General features: G+C 28.6%; 1 protein-coding gene and 1 pseudogene across 1 annotated transcript; both read left to right on the top strand.

Annotated features, from left to right (window-relative positions):
• The first annotated feature begins 388 nt into the window (after positions 1 to 388).
• Positions 389 to 7,897, top strand: LOC132932842 (dynein intermediate chain 2, ciliary-like). The gene is made up of 10 exons (XM_060999195.1): positions 389 to 484; positions 1,568 to 1,769; positions 1,837 to 2,201; positions 2,284 to 2,563; positions 2,655 to 2,819; positions 4,857 to 5,119; positions 5,218 to 5,395; positions 5,479 to 5,704; positions 7,435 to 7,668; positions 7,762 to 7,897. Exons 1-10 carry the CDS (start codon positions 389 to 391, stop codon positions 7,895 to 7,897), a joined length of 2,145 nt encoding a protein of 714 aa, XP_060855178.1.
• Positions 7,898 to 15,780: 7,883 nt separating this feature from the next.
• On the top strand, positions 15,781 to 16,112 carry LOC132933891 (uncharacterized; annotated as a pseudogene).
• The last annotated feature ends 5,370 nt before the right edge of the window (positions 16,113 to 21,482 follow it).

Here is a 21,482-nt window from a genome sequence, read left to right as displayed (position 1 = left end):
AGATTTACGAAATGATTTTTTATTGTTGTTCATTTTAATTGTGTTTAAAATAATGGAATAATAGTTTTGCTTTGATTTTCCCAAAGGTAATGTAGTAATTGGATAAGTAATTCGGATTGTGGTGATTATATTTCGTTTGTTCAATACAGTTGTTAGTTGTAGCTTAAGAAATTTATTGAAATATTTTCACGTAAGTATTGTACTGTTGTATACTTGTATAGTTGTTGCAGCTCGAGTTGCCACCACTGCGTGAAGTATATTTTGTACCTGCCAATGAAATTAGTTACTAAGACAACTGTATTTCGATTTTTGTTATTTAATTAATAAAGCTTATCATAATAATATTAATTTAGTAAATTAATATTCATCAGTCCTATTACAAAATAAAATGAAAACCTCGAAGAAAAAAGCAAAAGAAACGGCGAAAGTTGTACCTTCTGATGATCCAGTTAAACCAGACGATCAGTTAATTCTAAGTCAAGAAGTAAAATAAAACATTTAAATGTTTATATAGCTATTAATTAATAGGAAATTATAGAGCTTGACCAGTTTAATGATATATTAAACAATAACATTGAGTCAAACATAAAAACAGAAATTAAAATTTTTCAAAAAAATAATACTGTACTTTTCGAGAAAATTGGATACATAAAAAAATGTATTCTATTTTACAGTTGATAGATTACAGTTATTTGTATCATGTCTCATGCAATTATAATTGGTTGTAAAAAATCTAGATTAAATACATTTTCCTAAAACTGTTATATTCAGATTTGTTAGGTAGGTACTCATAACAGTGGCGTACACAGCTTTTTCAATTGTGATGGGAGGAGGATTTAAATTACAAAATATATACATACATGCATTATACATCAATACATCAAATATGTTGTTTATATAAGTTATAATAAAGTTTTTTTTTATCATAAAACGCAGGCGCGAGACTTATTTTACTTTTATTCATCAAAAAATATTTCTTTTTTTTTTTGAAAGTTTAAAATTTTGTACTAAGTACTATTATATTATTTGAAATATTCATAATTTAAAAGTATAGATATAGCGATAGCCATATAGGCATATATCGGACCATACACATATGTATGAATATTCGTTGATTGTCAACCTATATGTTTGCGTTTGAACAAATCCCCTAATAATTTCATTAATTAGTAATTTGTTGAGTTTTCAGTAATGTTTACAATAAAATGTGTTGTCTATATAATGGAATATAATTTCGAATACCAAATATATACTAATAATTTGAGTGGCGACGGTCTTCTCACCGTAAATTTTTCTTCGAAACTCGACGCTAACACTGCAATTTCTTTATTTTTAAATTTATAGAATTTAAATTTTGTCTTTTTATAAATATTTTCATTTTTCATTTTCGTTTTCATTTTTATTATATATTTTACGCCATTACGTATAGAGAAAAAATAAAAAGAGGGATGGGGGTTGAACAAATGTTGGTTGAACCCCCTCCCCCGCAGTGTTTACGCTACTGACTCACAGAAATATTAAGTTTTATTACAAAAAAATAATATTGGTACTTATTTATTTATTTTAGGAATTAGATGAAGTTTATGGCAATGGTCTTTTTGTTAAAGAACCACCCACACCACATGCTAAAGTAATTTATAGCAATAAACAAAAGACGTATTTACCAAAGAAAGAAATCACTAATTGTATAAAACTCTTCGAGTTGAAATCTACATTATTTCATCGCGAATCGATGAATGCCATTATACAAATTGAAAATGAATTATGCAGTAAGATAGTGAATAAAAACATATGATACATTACTTATTTTAAAACCTTCTTTTTTTTATTTTACAGGAAAACCAGAAAATTTAGGTACGGATGAAATAATGGGTGAAAATATTACAGAAGAAGGAGAAGAAGAAGAATACATTGACCCGTTAGCATTAGACTTAAATATTGATGATTTACAGTCAGTTGAAGACGTTAACGAAGAGTTCTTGCATGAAAACATGGAGATGGGAGAAGAAGGTGAAGTTGAGAGTATATTGACTGATCTCAAGAATGAACCCGAAGAAGAAATAGAATCACGTGTAGTAAAAAAAGTATCTGAAGAGTCCTTTTTAAGCTTGCCAGTGACGAAATTGTGTACTGTGGTGAAACTTAAAAACAAGTTCAACTTTTTTGACAGAGTTTCACAAACTAAAAAAATTCTTATGAGGGTAAGACTAGACAATATTATATATTTTATAAATAAAATTGTCTGCTATATTATTTACAATACTTAACTCTAGTAATCTACAGAATAAAGATACTCAAACTCCCGTAACTAAAAAGTTTGATTTTGCTGCGTTTGTGTCACTTTCTGATATTTATGACACTTATGAAGTTGACTTTGCAATACAAAAGGAAGAGAAAGATAAAGAAATGAGAGAGAAACTGGCAGCACATATGGGCAAGAGGAAAACTAAAACCCGTAAAAAAATGTATATTGAACACGATGAAATGAAATATGAATTGTTGAAGGTTGCTAAGATTCTTGAAAAAATCATCAGCTTAAATGCTACAGATGCCATAGCCCAAGGTAAAAGAAAAATTTTATTTTTTAAAAACCTCACTGTATAATATTAATTATAATATTTATTTCTACACCCATTTATTACATTTATGACTAGATTTTCGATATTATGAAGACCCCTCAGATCAATTCAGGGACAGAGGAGAAGGGACCTTAATGTTAATGTGGACAATGGTATACGAAGAAGAAAAAAAATTAATTGTTACTGACATAACCTGGAGTCCTGATTATTTTGACATGTTTGCAATAACGCTAAGCATTCGTGAGTAACAACGTTTGAACTTAGTTAAATTAATTTAGTGGAAATAAAACTCAACTTAACGTAACTTACTTTTACACACTGACTTAAGTCTTAACCAGTTGTCAGTTACTTATATAGACTGATACGTATAATTAAAATATTTTCTAATTTAATATTGAAGTCTGTATTTTGTACAAGTCAAGTCTTAAATTGATTTAACTTGGAAGTCTTAAAAATAATTATTAACTGGAGTAAGAATTAAAATATTTCAATTTTAGAACTAACCTAAATACCTTAGCTCTATGCCTCTATGGCCCAATCACTGAGTATAATGTTAAATGTTATACCTACCAACTTCTGAATATGAGTTTGTAAAGTTTTCGTTTTCACACGTGTTCTTTAAGCAGGCAACAAGTGTTGGGAATAGATAACAAAAAACTACTGTAGGTACTGGGTATATACTTATTTATTATTACATAATTCTTATAATTATATACAATATGAATCAATAATTATTATGAATGAAATATTAATACATAGGTAGGTATTAAAATTCACAGTAATAATATTTACCTACTATCTTATAATATTCTAAATAATGTACACTTATTAGAATTTAAATATTATGATTTAGTAGTTTATGATACTAATTTCGCTAGTTATTAAAGCTTAGTTGGATTTGTTCGGAGAAATTTTTTGAGATTTGCTTCGTATATTATAGATATTTTGTATCCTCCACAATACACAAAAGTATGATCATATTAGCCATGTGCTTAAATTTTTCGCATTTTTACTGATTGCTGGCGTTTAGCCAATCGCAATGGTGTACCTATATTTATTTCTAAAGCAATATGCTGGGGTCGACTCGATAACTCGATTCATAATTTTAGGGAAAAAAAAACATTATTTGTTTAATTTTATCAATCATATTATTTCCCACATAGGTTGGTATAAGGTGGCCGACTCACAAAGATCGAATCATTTATTGATTATTTATAGAGCTACCATAATGTCATTAGTTAGCAAAGTTTTTTTTTAAAATAAAATAAAACAATATTTAATTTATTGCTTGTTACACAAATGTACAACAACATGAAATGTACCTGTATAAGTTTGTAGCTTTTAGACTCAACACTTTTCGACTGATTAAGTTTAAAGTTTCAGAGATTTTTCATACTGTTCATAGAGATATCGAGAAAATTTAGATAGTAGTTTGAACCTGCACGTTCAAATATATACCAAGTACTATCCCTATCCATAAACCAATCCACCACAAGTAAATCTTGACAATCTCGGTCGAATTAGTTAACAACGCGAAGTAGACATTGTCGATTTGCCGATGAACTGAAGTACACTATAACTATCGATAATCGAAATTCATCGATTTAGCGCAGTTTGTTCCTTTTTTTCCGGGCAAAGTCGGGATGTATAGCTAGTGTTTAATAAAATAAAATAAAATAAAATAAAATGTATTTAGGGCCTAGGGACTATAGATATAATATAAATGTTTGTGTTACAGTAAATATTTATTATTGACAGTTGAGATAAAATAAAAGGTATGTTTAAAAATTATTTTCAAGAAAATATACAAAAAAAATAATGCATAAAATAATATTTGAGTGCTCTTATAGTCTTGTGTAAGTATTTAAAATTGGTATTTTTTTAACATTTTTTTTTATTGTATGGAGTACCTAGTAACAATATTATACCTATCTATTTAATATGAACATAAACTGTATGAAAAACAAAATATATTATTATGACTAATATATTTTAGTTTAACATGTTTCCATGTTGGTTTTAATCAAACCCTAATGTTTTCTAAGAATTTCGGACTGTGTTTGTTCTTATAATCATAATTTGGTAGCTGTGTGACCATGATTTTACAGTTAGATATTTTCACAGTTGCATTCTTCTAGAATATTTTTTAAAAGTATCAAATATAGTAGGATAAATATAGTTTTGTTAAAAAAAATATTTAAAAAAAAATTATAACATGTACGAAGATTGTTCGTAATTATAAGTATTAATTTGTATTGAAAATTATGGTAAATTTAGCACAGGGTGAACTAAAATTTACTGAAAGTCCAGACATTGGTTACGTGTGCTTGTGGGTTTTGAAGAACTCGTCGTACCCAGATTATGTAGCTCATACACAATCCGGTGCAATGTGTTTGAGTTTTCATCATGATTTCGGTTACCTCCTTGCCGTTGGACTACGTGACGGCAATTTAGCCGTATACAACGTTAGTTTACTGAAAAACGAACCCCAATACTCGACCCACTCAGCTGGTACCAAACTCATGGCTAGTGTAATGCAGGTATACAAAATGGGTTTTTCTAAATTAAGATTTGTTTACCTATACTAATTATACACTAGATACAAGCGACAAGTCTATTAAATTTAAATGTTATCCAGGTAGTTTGGTGCAAGAACTTGCCTACAGGTGAGATGAACTTCTTCTCTGTGTCCGAGGATGGATTAGTCTGTCAATGGATACTGATGCAAAATGAGTTGATGAAAGTTGTTAGGATGTCTCTAGTCATAGATATGTATCCAGAAATCGAGCTTGGTGGTATCAAACAAACTTACTATGGTAATGTAATGCATATCCTTCTTATAATGGAGTTTTATGTTTTTAAAAATACACAATAATACATACATTACATTTGTTTACAGCCAGGGGTACGACGATTGCATTTAATCCAACGGATCCAGAAATATACTTAATCGGTACGGTTGAAGGATATATATTTAAATGTAATACGGAATGGAGTTGTTATGTTCAAAGATTTAAAGCTCACGAAATGCCGATAAACCGAATCGATTTCAACAAATTTGATTCAAATATATACCTTACCTGTAGTGAAGATTTCGTTATTAAATTGTGGGAAGACAAATCCGAGTGAGTTAAACTCATTTAAATTTTAAAATTTTAACACACATTATATTACATACTTAACTATATAAGACTAAATGATTTTTGTCCTCATTTCGTGGACACTTAGTTATCCATAACACAGATTTTTTGGTTATATACTACCTAGGTAGGTTACTATTTAACTAACCTTTTTTATAATGTGTTAGGAATTATTACAATAATAATTATTTAATAACTAATAAATAACTTCAGAATTTTAATATAAAATTGATTTGGTATGTTACATAATATTATACGATAATAATATCAATAATATTGAATATCGTCTTAATTTGTGACCTGTAATCAACATTCAGCGGTCACGTATTCAATAGTGTTTTGAGCCTGACCTTGTATTAGTTGTATACTTGTATAATGCTCTTTGTGTTCATGAACAACGATTTATCTAGATTTATATAATGCACCACACATTTAGACGTTAGCCGGAAAAAAAATTCTGATTGTTCAACTTCTTTTTGGTGTAATATATTGTGGAAGCAATATCTTTTTACGTGTGAATGCTATTATATTTTAATGTATATCCATCTCGACCGCCGTTATCCCGTGAGATTCGTAGCAGTATATTATCAGGTAGGCGATCTGCCTGCAGTAGATCGCCGACTCCGTGCGATTTGTACCGATGGAAGACGTAAGCGCCAAAATGAGATAAGAAAAAAAAGTTGTATAGTACGAAAGCACAAAAATCCTAGATACCTGTGTGCGATGCTTAATAGATATTACATTTAGAACTATATATTATATTTTAACAATTTATTATAGACAATTTTTTCATAAGGTCGTAAAAATCAACCGATTTATTAAAATTATAATTTACTTATTTCTATTATATTTATTGAAAATTTTTTATAAGATTTTTTTTACATTTTTAAATAACTATTTATATAAAATATTAATTTTGGCGCAAATGATATGCCATTTTTGCACCATTGGTGCTTATGTCATATTATAGCCACCTGTACGTAAGTGTATAATTTAACTCTAAAGTATCAAAGTTATACCTGTTTTTTGTTTTTACTCAAATCTCATGCAGCGGACATTTTATAAATTTCATCTTCAACTATATTGTTCCTAGATAAGCGCTTCCTCTTAGCACCAATTCTGGAGTGGTCAAGGTTTGATTTCCTCTTTTTATTTTAATAAAATTCTTCAAAATTAACAACTAAAACTATAACAGTCATAACCAATAGTAACCTTACAATAAACAAATATATATTATTAGAAATTAAGTTTATTTTTTCCTGGACAGATCCACTGTTTCTGCAACTGTTGTATTTTCGACATCCAGATTTCTTACTTTTCCTAAAACTTTCTTTCATAAGAACCTTGTCTTGACAATTACGAACACAGCAAAAAATCAGCCAAATCGGCAATGCCTTTTCGGAACCAACCCGTAACAGAGAAGTCTATTTCGCTTTTATAGTAAAGATGATAATATATCCTAAATTATATGATATCATATTATCTAGGATAAATAAATAACTATAAAAATATTAACTTTTTTGTTAGGTACCTTTGTTCGTTAACTTAAGGTTCTTTAACCTTCCATCGTCTCAACAATACATATAACTATTTAACAATATACCTATAATTATATTTACCTTTCTATAGATTATCATTTATTTGTGTTTTTTTAAATACCTGTTGCATTTTAGTCTTTGTAACCCTCCTAATCATTTTCTTTTCGATAATTACAGAATTCCATTGATAATCTTCGACCTTCAGACGGGTTTGACGGACGTGCGTTGGTCGCCATTCTCTAGTTCAGTATTCGGTGTTATCACTGTAGACTGTCGTGTACTTTTTTACGATTTAGACGTGAGTACTAAAAATTCCGTTTGTGAACAGCTTATACACCCCACAGAGAAATATCGACTCGTTCGATTAGCTTTTGACAGACGAGTACCGATGATTGTGGTTGGAAGTTCGAGGTAATAATAGACGTCATAGAACTCATTGTGCATACATTTCTTCTTTAAGAACTGTAACTATATGTGGGACTCATGTACGTTTTTTTTTCACAGGGGTACTATTGTTACGTATAAATTGTCACCAAATCTTCGTGCAATTATGAAGTCTCCAAAGAAAGGAGTTCAAATTCCTACAGAAACGCTAGAGTTGGAAAAATTGCATACAGTGTTGAATTCTGTTAGGGAATAAACCTTTTCTGATACTAATCGTTTTCTGAATCTGATATTAATTTTGTTTATTCGTTCAATTAAGTAGGCGAGGATAGGTCCCCCTGATCCAGGTATAAGTGTATTACTAAATAATTATTTTAATACAAAATTGGTTTCACAAATTAGTAATATCTAATAATTTGTAACCTCAAATTTGGAACTTGTAACTTAAGTATCACCACTCAAAATCAATTTATTATCTATGGGTGCTAAGGTCAATTTTGACCTTCAAACTATTATTGGAACCTTGTTTTTATAATTTTAAACTTCATAATTTTCTTTAAAAGTAAATTTTTTTGAATAATACATACTTTGTTCTATCAATTTATTAAAAAATGTGGTCCAAGTCAAATTAATTAGGTTTTGGATTTGAAAATATATTCAATATAGTAAACTTATCCATTTATAGTCAACTGACTCAGACTCACCTTGTGACGATCTAGAATCTAGAACATTCGATAAGTCTTGCTCCCCACGTGTAACCGAACAATTGTTAATGACCAGTGGAAAAAATGTGAGAAACAACAAATAATCATAACAGGTGCGGTAATAATAAACTAATACATATAAATAATTTTTTTTTCGTTGTGTCCATTAATGTGTCCGAGTACATATTATCACTAATGACCATGTAAGCGTTTAAGCAGCAAAATATGATTTCTGAATTGTGAAAATCCTCCGTGATCATTCACATTTCGAATATGTTATAAACAACCGTTACAAGCATGAACACACAAAATTCGCTACTCACACAAAAAAAAACATTATAAAGTTTAGGAGATATTTTGTACACCTGCCATGTGCCACCAAATTATTATTATTCACTTGTGTGAAAGTCAAATTGTTACTTTATTAGAACAAAAATGTCATATATTATTCACTCTGTGATCAACTTATTATTTTATTGTAATTGCCATCTGAATTATTATTACTAATATTTGCCTTATGTAAAATACAAAAATCAACTGATTACCTTAAAACCCAATCTTATTATTTTATTTTTATTAATAAGTGTTACCTCTTGAATGATAAGTACCGATGGAAGGGAATAATAGTGGCAGCGATGGATCTATACATGGTCCACTAAGTTGTTAAGAAGAAATTAGTGTTACCTCTCTTCCTTGTACAGTATAAATCTTAGATTTTCAATAACCTCTGCGTGTTTAAAGCCTACAAGTTCCACCGATTTGGCCTTAGGGCCTACACTCGCTGCGGCTTGTAGGTAACGAGCGAAGTATTCCCCTTCGCTCGTGGGTATTTCTTTGGGCATGAAAAACCCAAAATTTTTACACACTGTTAGCTCTCGTGAAGCAAGCCGTGAGCCCCCTGAAACTCCCGTTAATATATACTTTTTTTTGTTTATGTTCGCAAGGCGCGGGCCATGAGGCCGCGATATTATTATTATAAAAAACACGCTTAGACGGCGTACAAGGTGAGATCAGGGGCGGATTGGGGAGAGATTTTGGGCCGGGAAAATACAAAATTATACCGGCCCACTTACTAGTTTACCAAATATTGAATTTCAGCCAATATAATATTATTATGTTATAAGTATTACTATTTTAATATAACTACAATTTTTTTAACACATTTTGTGAGACATGCAATTTATGAAACTTAATCAAACTTTATAGAACTATACTTAATAAAACGTTATTATTAATATATATACATCGATATCAAATTTATATTTATTCTTGAACAGTTTATGTTTATACGCATTACGCATTTATAATAGTCTAAGTACCTATGTATAACACAATAAAAGCGAATAATATCTCTAATGTTACGATTTTTTTATTTAATAAGAAAGCTTACTTATTCAATAATATTTAATAATGTGCTTTTAGAATTAAGTTAGTTAAGTATTTTAATAATATAATCGTTACCTATTTCGTATACTGTATAGAACATCTTTTTCAATCGCGATGAGTATAAAAGCTTATAATTTACTTCCACTTAATATACCTGATAGGTAAATGAACTAAATGAACACGCAAAATCTATATACTTATATCTTTTTATTTTCTCAAAAAAAGTTTTCTGCTGTTGCAATATTGTTATTCAAAATAACATTATGTAGGTTAGGTTAACACAAATATTGCTACAGTTACTATATAATATATATTAATAAATAAATAGATCCTCATTAAGTCATATAGTATACAATATGTAGGTTGGTTAGTTATTAATTTGATTTTATGCTCATGATTAAACATACCTATAGTATATTCGACTCGACTCGAGCTAGGATATTTTATTATATAATTAATATTTATACATTTATTATTTATTATAATATATACATAGGCAAAAGGACAAAAGGCAGTCAAATATAATAATATAATAATAACGCCGTTTATTAAATCAAAAAAAAAAACATTTATGCCTGTATATAGTAAGACTAGACTTTTCTTAAAAATTGTTGAAAGTGGAGCTTGACGGACTAATGATGTTAGCATTAATATAATAAGTAATAACACGACAATATGATTATGTATAAGTATAATATATAATAACGTACAACTGGACAATTAAACTGTGACTATACACACACACCACGTACACTCGGTATGACAGCGTCTGTGCAAGTGATTATTACATACATCAAAGGCCCTATTTATATGAACAATCGAGGCCATCCCGTATCCGTATATAATATAGAAAGCGATAGTAAAGGTGTTACACAGCTATATCGTAGCTGCATAAGTATCTATTAGAAAACGACATTGTACACGCACGTGTGTTTACATGGTTTGAATACTAATATTAATTGTATATTTCAACAAAAATTATCGATAAACACGCGCGACGGCGGCACTAGGTTTGCACGTTATCTCCGCCGCGGCGGGCCCGCCGGGAACAAAGTACGGCCGCGCGCGACCTGTAAATTTAGCGGGGAACGCAAATAAGGTTCGAGCGAGGACGCAGGAAGTCCTCAAAGTGGGTAAAGATGAAAAATCTGAAGAAATTGATATCTTCATACATAAACTAAATTATTTATATTAATAGATTAATAAATAAATTAATATATTAATATTTTAATATTATAATAATATTTTATTTTTATTTTTTTTATATTTATCAATAAAATATATTAGTTTTATCTTTAAATATAAATACAAAGTTCTTCGTAAAAATACCTTTTTTTCTGATATTTATAATATTATAATATTACAAAGCAGAGACCTGGGGGACCGCCCATCGAATTTTTTCATTGGCCGTCTCTTACGCTAGTACAAAAAATAGCCAAAGGAGTGCCCACGGGTCTCTGCTTTATAGTTTTAGAAGAAAGAGATAAGAAAGAGATTAGATTTCCATATAAGTTAGATTCAAATGATATAAACTTTTAACTTTAAACAATTTACGGTAGATATTTTTTGACATGAAAACGAAATAGACTGCAATAGTAAAATATAATAAAATTAAAAATTAAATAAATTAACTTAACTTACTTTTTAAAATGAAATATTAACTCGTTAACTTCACGTTAATTAAAAAATAAATTTAGTAAGTTAACAGTTAAGTTAATGAAAAGCCAAAAGTAACTAGTTAAGTTAAAAAGTTAAAATAAAATTAACTTTTTGACTCGTTAATGCCCAACCTTGGAAATGAACCTTTATCATTTGATCAAGATCTTTTATGGAAAGTTAACGAGCGATCATGGCAATCGTGGCGACAAAATTGAGTACCTAACTAAAATTTAGTGACTGTATATTATAGTAATAGAACAGTGTAGGAAGTTGGTGAAAAAGATAGATACTAGGAGATGGCGCTACAATTTTTTTTTTTTGCTCATTGGCTTTCCGTAACAGATTTAGATCTTTTCATTATACAGTATGTCCCAAAAGTCCCGTATCACCCTTAATATCTCCATGTAAAATCACTATATTTAAACGCGGTTTTTTTTACAGTACTAAGTATGAAAATTCTGATTGAATGGCATACAATTCATTTATTTTTTTCTTTAAATTCAAAAATTTTCAAAAAAATTTTTTACGCATTTAAGAATTTAAAATTTTTAAGATAGCCATTTTGTTGAGCATATTTTTTAAAACAGTTCAAAAAAAAAAATACTAAAATTAAATAAAAATTAACCAAGTTAGAGCAAGTTATGTTTTTGAATAATTGTAGTAAAAAAATAAATATTATTATTAGATATGAAATTAGATATTCATTATTGAAATGTGAAATAATAATATTTATTTTTTTACTACAATTATTCAAAAACATAACTTGCTCTAACTTGGTTAATTTTTATTTAATTTTAGTATTTTTTTTTTTTGAACTGTTTTAAAAAATATGCTCAACAAAATGGCTATCTTAAAAATTCTAAATTCTTAAATGCGTAAAAAATTTTTTTGAAAATTTTTGAATTTAAAGAAAAAAATAAATGAATTTTATGCCATTCAATCAGAATTTTCATACTTAGTACTGTAAAAAAAACCGCGTTTAAATATAGTGATTTTACATGGAGATATTAAGGGTGATACGGGACTTTTGGGACACACTGTATAGTGCACTGTTGTTCGATTCCAGCGGGGGGATGACGACGGTAATATTCATCCAGTGTCTTTTGGTGCAAAAAAATGGTTACCAGCACAAAAAAAATATTTAGCGTTAGAACTTGTGACATCGGCTTTGTTTTTTGGTTGAACTCATTTTAGTCAATACCTGTATTGTAAACAATTTACAGTTTGGACAGACCACCAACATTTAGTAAGACTTCAAAAATTAAAATCAGATTCACATGTATAAAATTGCATAAGACGAAACTAATAGGATGTGAATTTAACACAATATATAAACAAGGTATTTTTAACAAGGCAGCGGATTTTCTATCAAGACACCCAACAGGTTTTGATGAATCGGCACAAATTAAATATGATACCGAATTAGATTTAAATATGGTAAATGTAAATAATACTGACAAATTATACAATTTTATTTATTACAATGATTTTATGCATAATAATAACCAGTTATATTTGACTTTGCTATTCAACAAGTCAATCAAGACTTGTTTAGCGACTATTTTGATGAAACCTTTCACTTAGTGCATTGTGTTTCACAAGATTTTGAAATGAACAATGGGATTGCCTTAAATTCAAAAATAAATATGACTATGTAGACGAATTAAAAGCATAACACAAAAAAATTGGTCAAATCAATTATTTAAATTATAATAGTCAGTTTATAATCTATTTAATCACAAATTCAACATTTTTGAAAAATTGGCATACAAGTAATTATTCACCATGTTAAAGTTATTAAAAATATTTTGCAGTACACTTAACATTAATAAAATATTAATACCAAAAATCACTTTTAACTCGGAAACATTAAACTAGTTAATTATTTTAAATATGATAAATAAGTTTTTTGTGACACAGAAATCGACATAACAATTTCTATATTTACGCCATCACAGCATATAATATCACTGGTAGAACCTATTAGCGTTAATTTAAAAATTAAAAACGCGTTTTACGGCAAAAGCAATTTCACAATTATTACTAGCATTAGGAATCCAATAGAAGGAGGGAATAGCTTATACCAACGAGTCAGGGACAAGTAGAAAGAGAAAATCAGGTGATAATAGATATGATAGCATCATACGTTGCAGAAGGTGAAAAGTAGACTGATGTTTTACCTATTGTATCGCATGATTATAACACAGCTAACACCATTCAACGGGATATACTCCATTTTATTTAGAACACGGCTACGAGCCTAGTTCAATTTTAGATATTGCAATTATTCCATCAAATTTAAATCATTCCACCATTATAGAAATACAAAAATTAAATTCAATCCGTGAAAAATTACCTAATATTTTACAGAAAACGTTCAGAAAGTTGATTATCAACTGTTTGAAAGTTCCTCAACTGAAGTTGATAGATTGGCCAACAAGAAAAAGTACCAACAATTTATAGAAGAGAGTTCTGATGAAGATAACCATACCTTATCTGTGTTATCTATGCTAAATTCCAAAGAATATACCGAAATTTAAAATATTATAATCAACTTTCAACGAGAAATGAGCAATTTATTTCACAAAACAGTGCAGCTACTGCTATATTCAGGGCCTTGCACCCGAATAAATGATTCGGGTTTCGGGTTTCGGGTGCTGGATGTATTTGGGTGTTCAAACACCCGAATAAAAAATTCAAACAAACATTTGGGTTTTCAAAACCGTTATTATTCGGGTTAATATTTGTTAATATGGGTGCTGAGAAATCTGGATAAAACAGAACTTTTGATGACCCCCCCCCCCCCACAAAAAAAAAAACAGAAAGTGTTCATGTTTATGTTATTTATAATAAAATATAAATGTTTTACCCAAATTCGCAACGTTTGTTTTTAACTAAACTAGGTTAATTAATGTACAGTAGTTACCTTTTTCTATGAACTATAAGAAATTATTTAACTACCTATTAGTTTTATTATAGGCATTAGAGTCCACGTAACTCATTTTTTTTTTACTATATAACATGTCTAAAATCTAAATAGGTACTGGAATTAAATAACATACTAGCATATTTAAAAAAAAAATTGTAGGTACTTATTAAAAATATTCAGAAAAATTTTATTTGATAAGCAAACAAAAAACAAAATGTTTACAAGGCTTTCTGTGGTCAAAAAATAGTTAACTTGCTAGAGCCTAATCCCATTTAAAAGTAAATACAAAAACATAATGAATAGGTATATTTTGCAAAATCAACAGTTACAACAGATTGATATTTTAATTTTGCATAATTTTACGTACCTACCTATTATATAACAGAATAGGTATTAATTATTTTGTGATGACTTAAAAATTAAAAAAAATAATCTTTATAAATATTATGAATAATATTATTATACTATAACTAAAAGGTAATATAAAAAATATATAGGTATTCACAAATTGTACGATGAAATAATAATAAAATTGAAAATTGAGTAGGTACGTATAGTGAGAGGCGCGTCGTAGACTCGTAGACCGAATGTGATACAAATTAAAAATGTACAATTTCCCCCATGCCAAGTCGATGGATATAATAAATAATAAAATATTAAAATGTTTAAAATAGATGGCCATAGGCGGGGCGCTGACTGTTGAGCCATAGACAAATAAAATAAAATATAAATTATGATTTCGTGATTACCGAAAAACTGGTAAATAATAAATATAGCCGCGTATTCCGATATTCGAGTTACTAAATTAGATATTATAGGACATAGGTAATTCCGCTTTGGAAGTTCGTCGCAAATAATGAAATAACACAAGTTATTATTATAGTTATTAGTGTTTGGTATTTTGGTCACGGCTGTCAATACTTTCAGTTTTGTTGAGACCACGTCTATTTTATATTGCTATTGGCTATATTTGGATTTATTTTACTAATAAAGTAATAAAGTAATAAATTATATCATATAATGGGTATGAGAAATAATTAAATACTTAATATTTTAATCAGAATCAATTAAATTATTAAACATTTTAATGGATTTTATTTTCAAGAAATTACCTATGATTGTTTGTTAGATTGTTCCTGTTATTATTATTATTGATTATTTAACTCTACAAAATCGAACTCACCACAAGAAATACATACGAAATGATATGTCGCATGAAGAATGAGAAAAAAAATTATTCGGGATTTCGGGTTAACCCGAATATTTATTCGGGTTTTGGTTAACACGGGTGTTTTGAAAACAGAATCATTCGGGTTATACGGGTTTCGGGTGTTTGATTTTTTAAAGGTGTTTAGGGGTGTTAGGGGTTCGGGTTAAATCGGGTGCAAGGCCCTGGCTATATTACAAGCTAACAACAATTGTACCTATACCAGAATCTATTACTGATGCACAAAATATATCATGGATAACATTCACAGATACAACAGGAGCAATTCTTCTTTTGTGAACTTCAAAAAAATATCCAGGAAGATATTCATTTTTCAAATGATAAACCAGGCAAAGTATACATAGCTTTGACGGAACATTTAAACAATATGAATGGTAGAGTACCTCAACCATTTAGAGCAGAAGAACTTTTTGACATGGAACAATGTACAAGAGATGCAGTGAAAGATATGACCGATCTTGATCTTAACACTTACCTTTGTACTGGAGTTGTTGTTCAATCAGAATATTCAGATTCCCCAGAAGATATGTTAGAATATATTGGGGAAAAAAAGAGAGGCTTGTAATTTGTACTTTAAACTTATTAAAAAGTGTTGTCTTCATATTTACCGTATGTAGTTTAGAACAATAAGTAGCCAAGTAGTTACTATATAAAAGTTACAAGACAAATAAAAATATAAAATTAACCAACACACTTTATAATAATTTATAATTATGTCTGTAATGGGTGTTAATAACAACTTTCTGTTTTAAGTATATTACTGTTCTCATTTAATTATAACCCAAAATCAAGAAAACTTTGTTTAGCAAGCTTTTTCTTGAATTCCAGGGTCCTTGAACACGGTAAAATTATAATTTTTGTAAGTCTATGATCTACTTTAGCGGTATTACCTATTACATAGGTATAAATAACATACAATTAATAATCTAAAAGTTTTAAAAAAACCATTGTGTATAAAAACAATATTATCATTTATACGTCAAAAGTTTCAAATCCCTAATAATTATATTATTTAATTAGCTGGTAGGTGCCTTCAACAGAACAACTAAAATCAATTATTTTCGTTTACATATTATTTAATTTCGTATAAATTCCAACTTTAAATGTCTATAAAATAAAACTGTTTTTATATATTTTTTGAATTTTATGGTTATAGTATGAACAACTAATGATTTGAGATTTTAACTTGTCTCATAATTTCACTTAAGTTGTCCATATAAATAGGTAGTACAATCATCTAAAAATTACATCAATATCATTATTAGAAACAACTAAAAAATTTAAAAAATAAAGGGGCCAAAGAGACTGCCATACTTAAAAAATTAAATGAGTTTTATTACCAAATATAGTAATTTACATTTCAAATATATTGTAACTATAAAAATAGTCCACCAATAATAGTAACGTGGAACGGTCACGCTGACAACATCCAACATCTAATACTAAATATAACATGCTATAATATCAATAATGATATGACAATTTTTTCTACAACTAATAAACCTAAAATATAATCTAATAATAATTTAAACTAAAATTTTGTAAGGATCGTGGTATAGATTTCAGTGTCTGGTTGTGCAGGGGATACGTGTGTTATGCGTGCCCAGCACTTTTGGGGATTTCCACTTTACCGCCCGGTACTATGGGTATTCTCACTTTATCAACAGCTGGGCGGAAAAAGGTCGCTTTCCAACGCTTCAACTGTCATTGAAACTTTACTTTCGGTCAGTGATGGGTAGTAACGTAACGAAAGTAACGCGTTACTGTAACGGCGTTACTTTGATTGTAATGCGTTACGTAATTTCATTAGAATTATTTCCAAGTAACGAAAATGTAATGGAAATTACTTTTGATAAGTAATTTCTATAGAATAACGCGTTACAGTTTCGAATTATTAAGAACCTACATACCTATATTGCGAATTGAAAAAAAAATTAATCTTGTAAAAACTGTGTATCAATTGCGGTTCTGTATTATAGAACAGGATATCATAATAATATATTAGGTACTAATTACCTTAAGTAATAATACATTAATATAGATATTATGATAACATTATTAAAAACTACAAATTACATTATTGATAACGCAGCTACATGATACTCACTCTCGCACTGCTATACAAAAGTGTGTCATACATTGAAATAATGGAAAAAACCAGGGCTTGAAACCGATTGAAATAATTTCAGTTTCGGTTTCGACTTTGTATATCGGTTTTGAAATTTTACGATTTCGGTTTCAACTTAGCAATACCGGTATTAAGAAATTTCGGTTTCAGTTTCGGTTTCGAATACCGGTTTCTAAATTTTTCGGTTTCAACTTAGCAATACCGGTATTAAGAAATTTCCGTTTCAGTTTCGGTTTTGTATACCGGTTTCCAATTTTCTTTTGTGAATAATGAAATGGTTATCAACATTTTAATCATGATCTCAATTTTATTATGTGTATTAATTATGCGTATTAATGGAATTTACGTATTTAAAAACACGTCAATTAAAAAAAAAGTAACGATTTCCAATTTTTTCAGATTTCGGTTTCCAATTTTTTACGGTTTCGATTTTGAATTTAATACTGGTATCCAATTTTTTTCAGTTTCGTTTTTGATTACGATTTCGGATTCGGTTTTAAAACGGTTTATACCAGTTTCTGAAATCGGTTTTGAAAACTGTTTCAAGCCCTTGAAAAAATACTCTTATTGTTAGGAGAGGAGAAGTAGAGAGATGGCCTATTTAGGAGAGACCCGATTAGACCATATTCAGATGTGAATTAACAGAGGCAGTACGAAAACCTTCACATCAGTAGCATATTATAATCTAAACTTAGAATAATTTTGATCAATCGAATGAAGGACTAAGAAAATATTATATGTGTGATCATACATTTTCTGGACACTTAATTATTTTATCAATTGAAATATTCTAATACCTTAAGAGTATTAAAGTTTAACACTTGAACATTTAGAAAAAAATATTTTAAGCTATAAATCAAATTTATTCTTAATTATTTACAACATCTCGTCATCTTACCTCTTACCCCTACCAAAAACCATTTATGAAGTCATCGAAGTAATGAAAAATCGGAAGATTACAACAATAGAAAATGAAGATTTTTTACTCGAAGTAGACTCTACAAATAATATTTTATTTTACTCTACAATTTCAAATTTGAAATTACTTTGTTCGTGTGATAAAATATTTGTAGATGGTACATTTTATAGTTGCCCTAAATATTTTTACCAACTATTTACTATCCATATTTTTAAAAATGGACATTATGTTCCATTATCGTTCTTTTTACTGCCGGACAAAAGTGCAAATACCTATGCTAGCGCATTTAGATGTGTTGTAGAAAAATGCTCATCAAAAAATTTACATTTCAATCCAACAACACTTATTGCTGACTTTGAAGAAGGTATACATGTAGGAGCAAAATTTGTATGGCCTCAAATTAAAATAATTGGATGCAGATTTCATCTGACTCAAAGTTGGTGGCGACATATACAAAACTTTGGTAATTACTTATATTATTTTTTTATTTTTTTTTTACATATATATTATATATTATATACATTAACTATATTATAGGTTTATCAATTGAATACAAGAATTCCAACAGCGTAATTGGACAGTGGTTGAAATGGATATTCGGTTTGCCATTATTAAATGCAGAAGAAGTAAGTGAAAGCTTTATTGAAGATTTTATGTCAGTCGTTCCTGATGACCCAAGGTTAAAAAAATTCTGCGATTATATATGTGATAATTATATTGATGAAACATCAAAATTTAATCCGAAAATGTGGGCTTCTTCTTCAATTTCTTCCGAACGAACAACAAACAGTTGCGAATCGTTTCATTCGAAACTTAATACCCAATTCAATAAAGCACATCCTAATATATTTTTGTTTTCGCATGTATTAAATTTAAAAATTCAAACTGATACATATATAATAATAAGAGGGCTCGATAATACTAAAATAAGTAAAAATAAAATGTATGAAAAAAAAAAAAATATATATAGAAACAATTTTTGAAGACTATTTAAATAAAAAAATTGATAGATTTAAATATATAAAACTGGCATCTAAGCACTATTCTGAAAAATAAATCAATTAATATTATTATTACATTTTAACTATTATTACTATTATTTATTTTATTTTTTCTAAATAATTTTTGCTGTATTATTCATATATTATTATTACTATTATTTATTTTATTTTTTCTAAATAATTTTTGCTGTATTATTCATATATTATTATTTACTATTATTTATTTTATTTGTACTACAATATTTTTTTTTTTTCCGTTAACTAAATAAATTGTATAACATTATTTTACTATTTTAATACATTTTACTTACAAAAATGTTTGAATTATTTTTTTAAATGTTTTTTTGAAAAGTATTTAAACTTAAAATAAATTATAGTTAGGTTTTAATTAATTAACTATTGATTAAACTTAAAAAAATTGATAAACTATTGATTAAAAAATATACAGTCAGCGGAATCAACATAAACAAATTTCCGGCAAAATTGATAGCCGGCAGAATCAATAAATAAAAAAGTTCGGCGAAATCGATAGCCGGCGGAATCAATAAATAAAAAAGCTCGGCGGAATCGATAGCCGGCGGAATTGATATTAAAACGGAGGAATTGATAAAACCCCCTTAAATTAGTACCTGTACGCGGGATCGCTATAGTATAACAATTATTTAAATATGTGTCATAACAGGTTTTAGAACATCTCGGCGAAAGAGATTACGGTGAAACTTTTTCGATGAATGGGTATATTAGCGAATGGATGCATCGGCGAATGGATGTATCGGCGAAATTACATTAAACACAAATATTTAAATATACGTAACACAGAGTTTGTTTGTAAATACGTCAATAAATTCCTAACCAACAACTATTCTCCATCACTTTTCCTATTTGCTTATTGTACATATTTGCTACACAACTTTGTACATTTTCTATTTTAATAAAAAAAAATTAAAATAAAAATAAAAATAAGTTATCGGTGGGGATTGCATGTTCACGGGCTTAATTTTTAATTGTATTTTCGATTGTTGTTATTTGTCCGATAATTTCATAACGATAACACTATCGTCTATCAGTCAAACTGTAATAACCGATTGGAATGTGTTTTTAAAGTTACAATGTGTTGGTGATCAAGTTGAAATCAAACGGTCCACGTCCCATATTTAAATACTATGTTATTTTGTTATTTTATTACTGTGTTATTTTTTATTAACTATGAGTACATTAACGATTATGTCGAAACCAAAATTGGTGGACGAAAGTAATTTTTGCTACATTATCGATAAGTCACATAACGGAAAAGTAAGTGCACTATCTATGTCAACGCGATGGCATGCAGATGGTACTTTTAAAACAACACCACTTATTTTTAAGCAATTGTACTAATTTGTACAGCATACATGCAGAAATAAGAAACATTTCTCTAGTGGCGGGTGCGTTTATATTAATGACACGTATGACCGAAGAAGCATATACTAAGTAATATTTCGTGATTAATTAATAAAAATTAATTTTTAAAAAAAATGTATAAATATTTATATTTTAATTTTAGATCTTTTTCCTGTTTCAATACATTGTTACACGCAATTCGACAAATTTAAATATAGTGTTAGATTTGGAATTAGCAGCTATTAATGCATTTACATCTGTATATCCTTCATGAAAAAATCGAGAGTGTCCAGTATTTAGAGGTTTCACTGTCTAATATTATATATATTATATAATCGGTGTCTATCGCTCTATGGCTATATCGATATCAGTGCTAAGAGTTTGATACAGAATGAGCTCGCCTGAAATTGTCTCGAGTTGTGTGAGAGGCCTGCCCAGGTAATCTTGGTCATCGTTGCAACTTGCAATTTGCTTACTGTAGATCGTAGACCGACGACTGTATCACCA

Source organism: Metopolophium dirhodum, chromosome 1 (assembly GCF_019925205.1).
Source record: "Metopolophium dirhodum isolate CAU chromosome 1, ASM1992520v1, whole genome shotgun sequence".
NCBI lineage: Eukaryota > Metazoa > Arthropoda > Insecta > Hemiptera > Aphididae > Metopolophium > Metopolophium dirhodum.
This window is presented reverse-complemented; position numbering and strand designations above follow the sequence as displayed.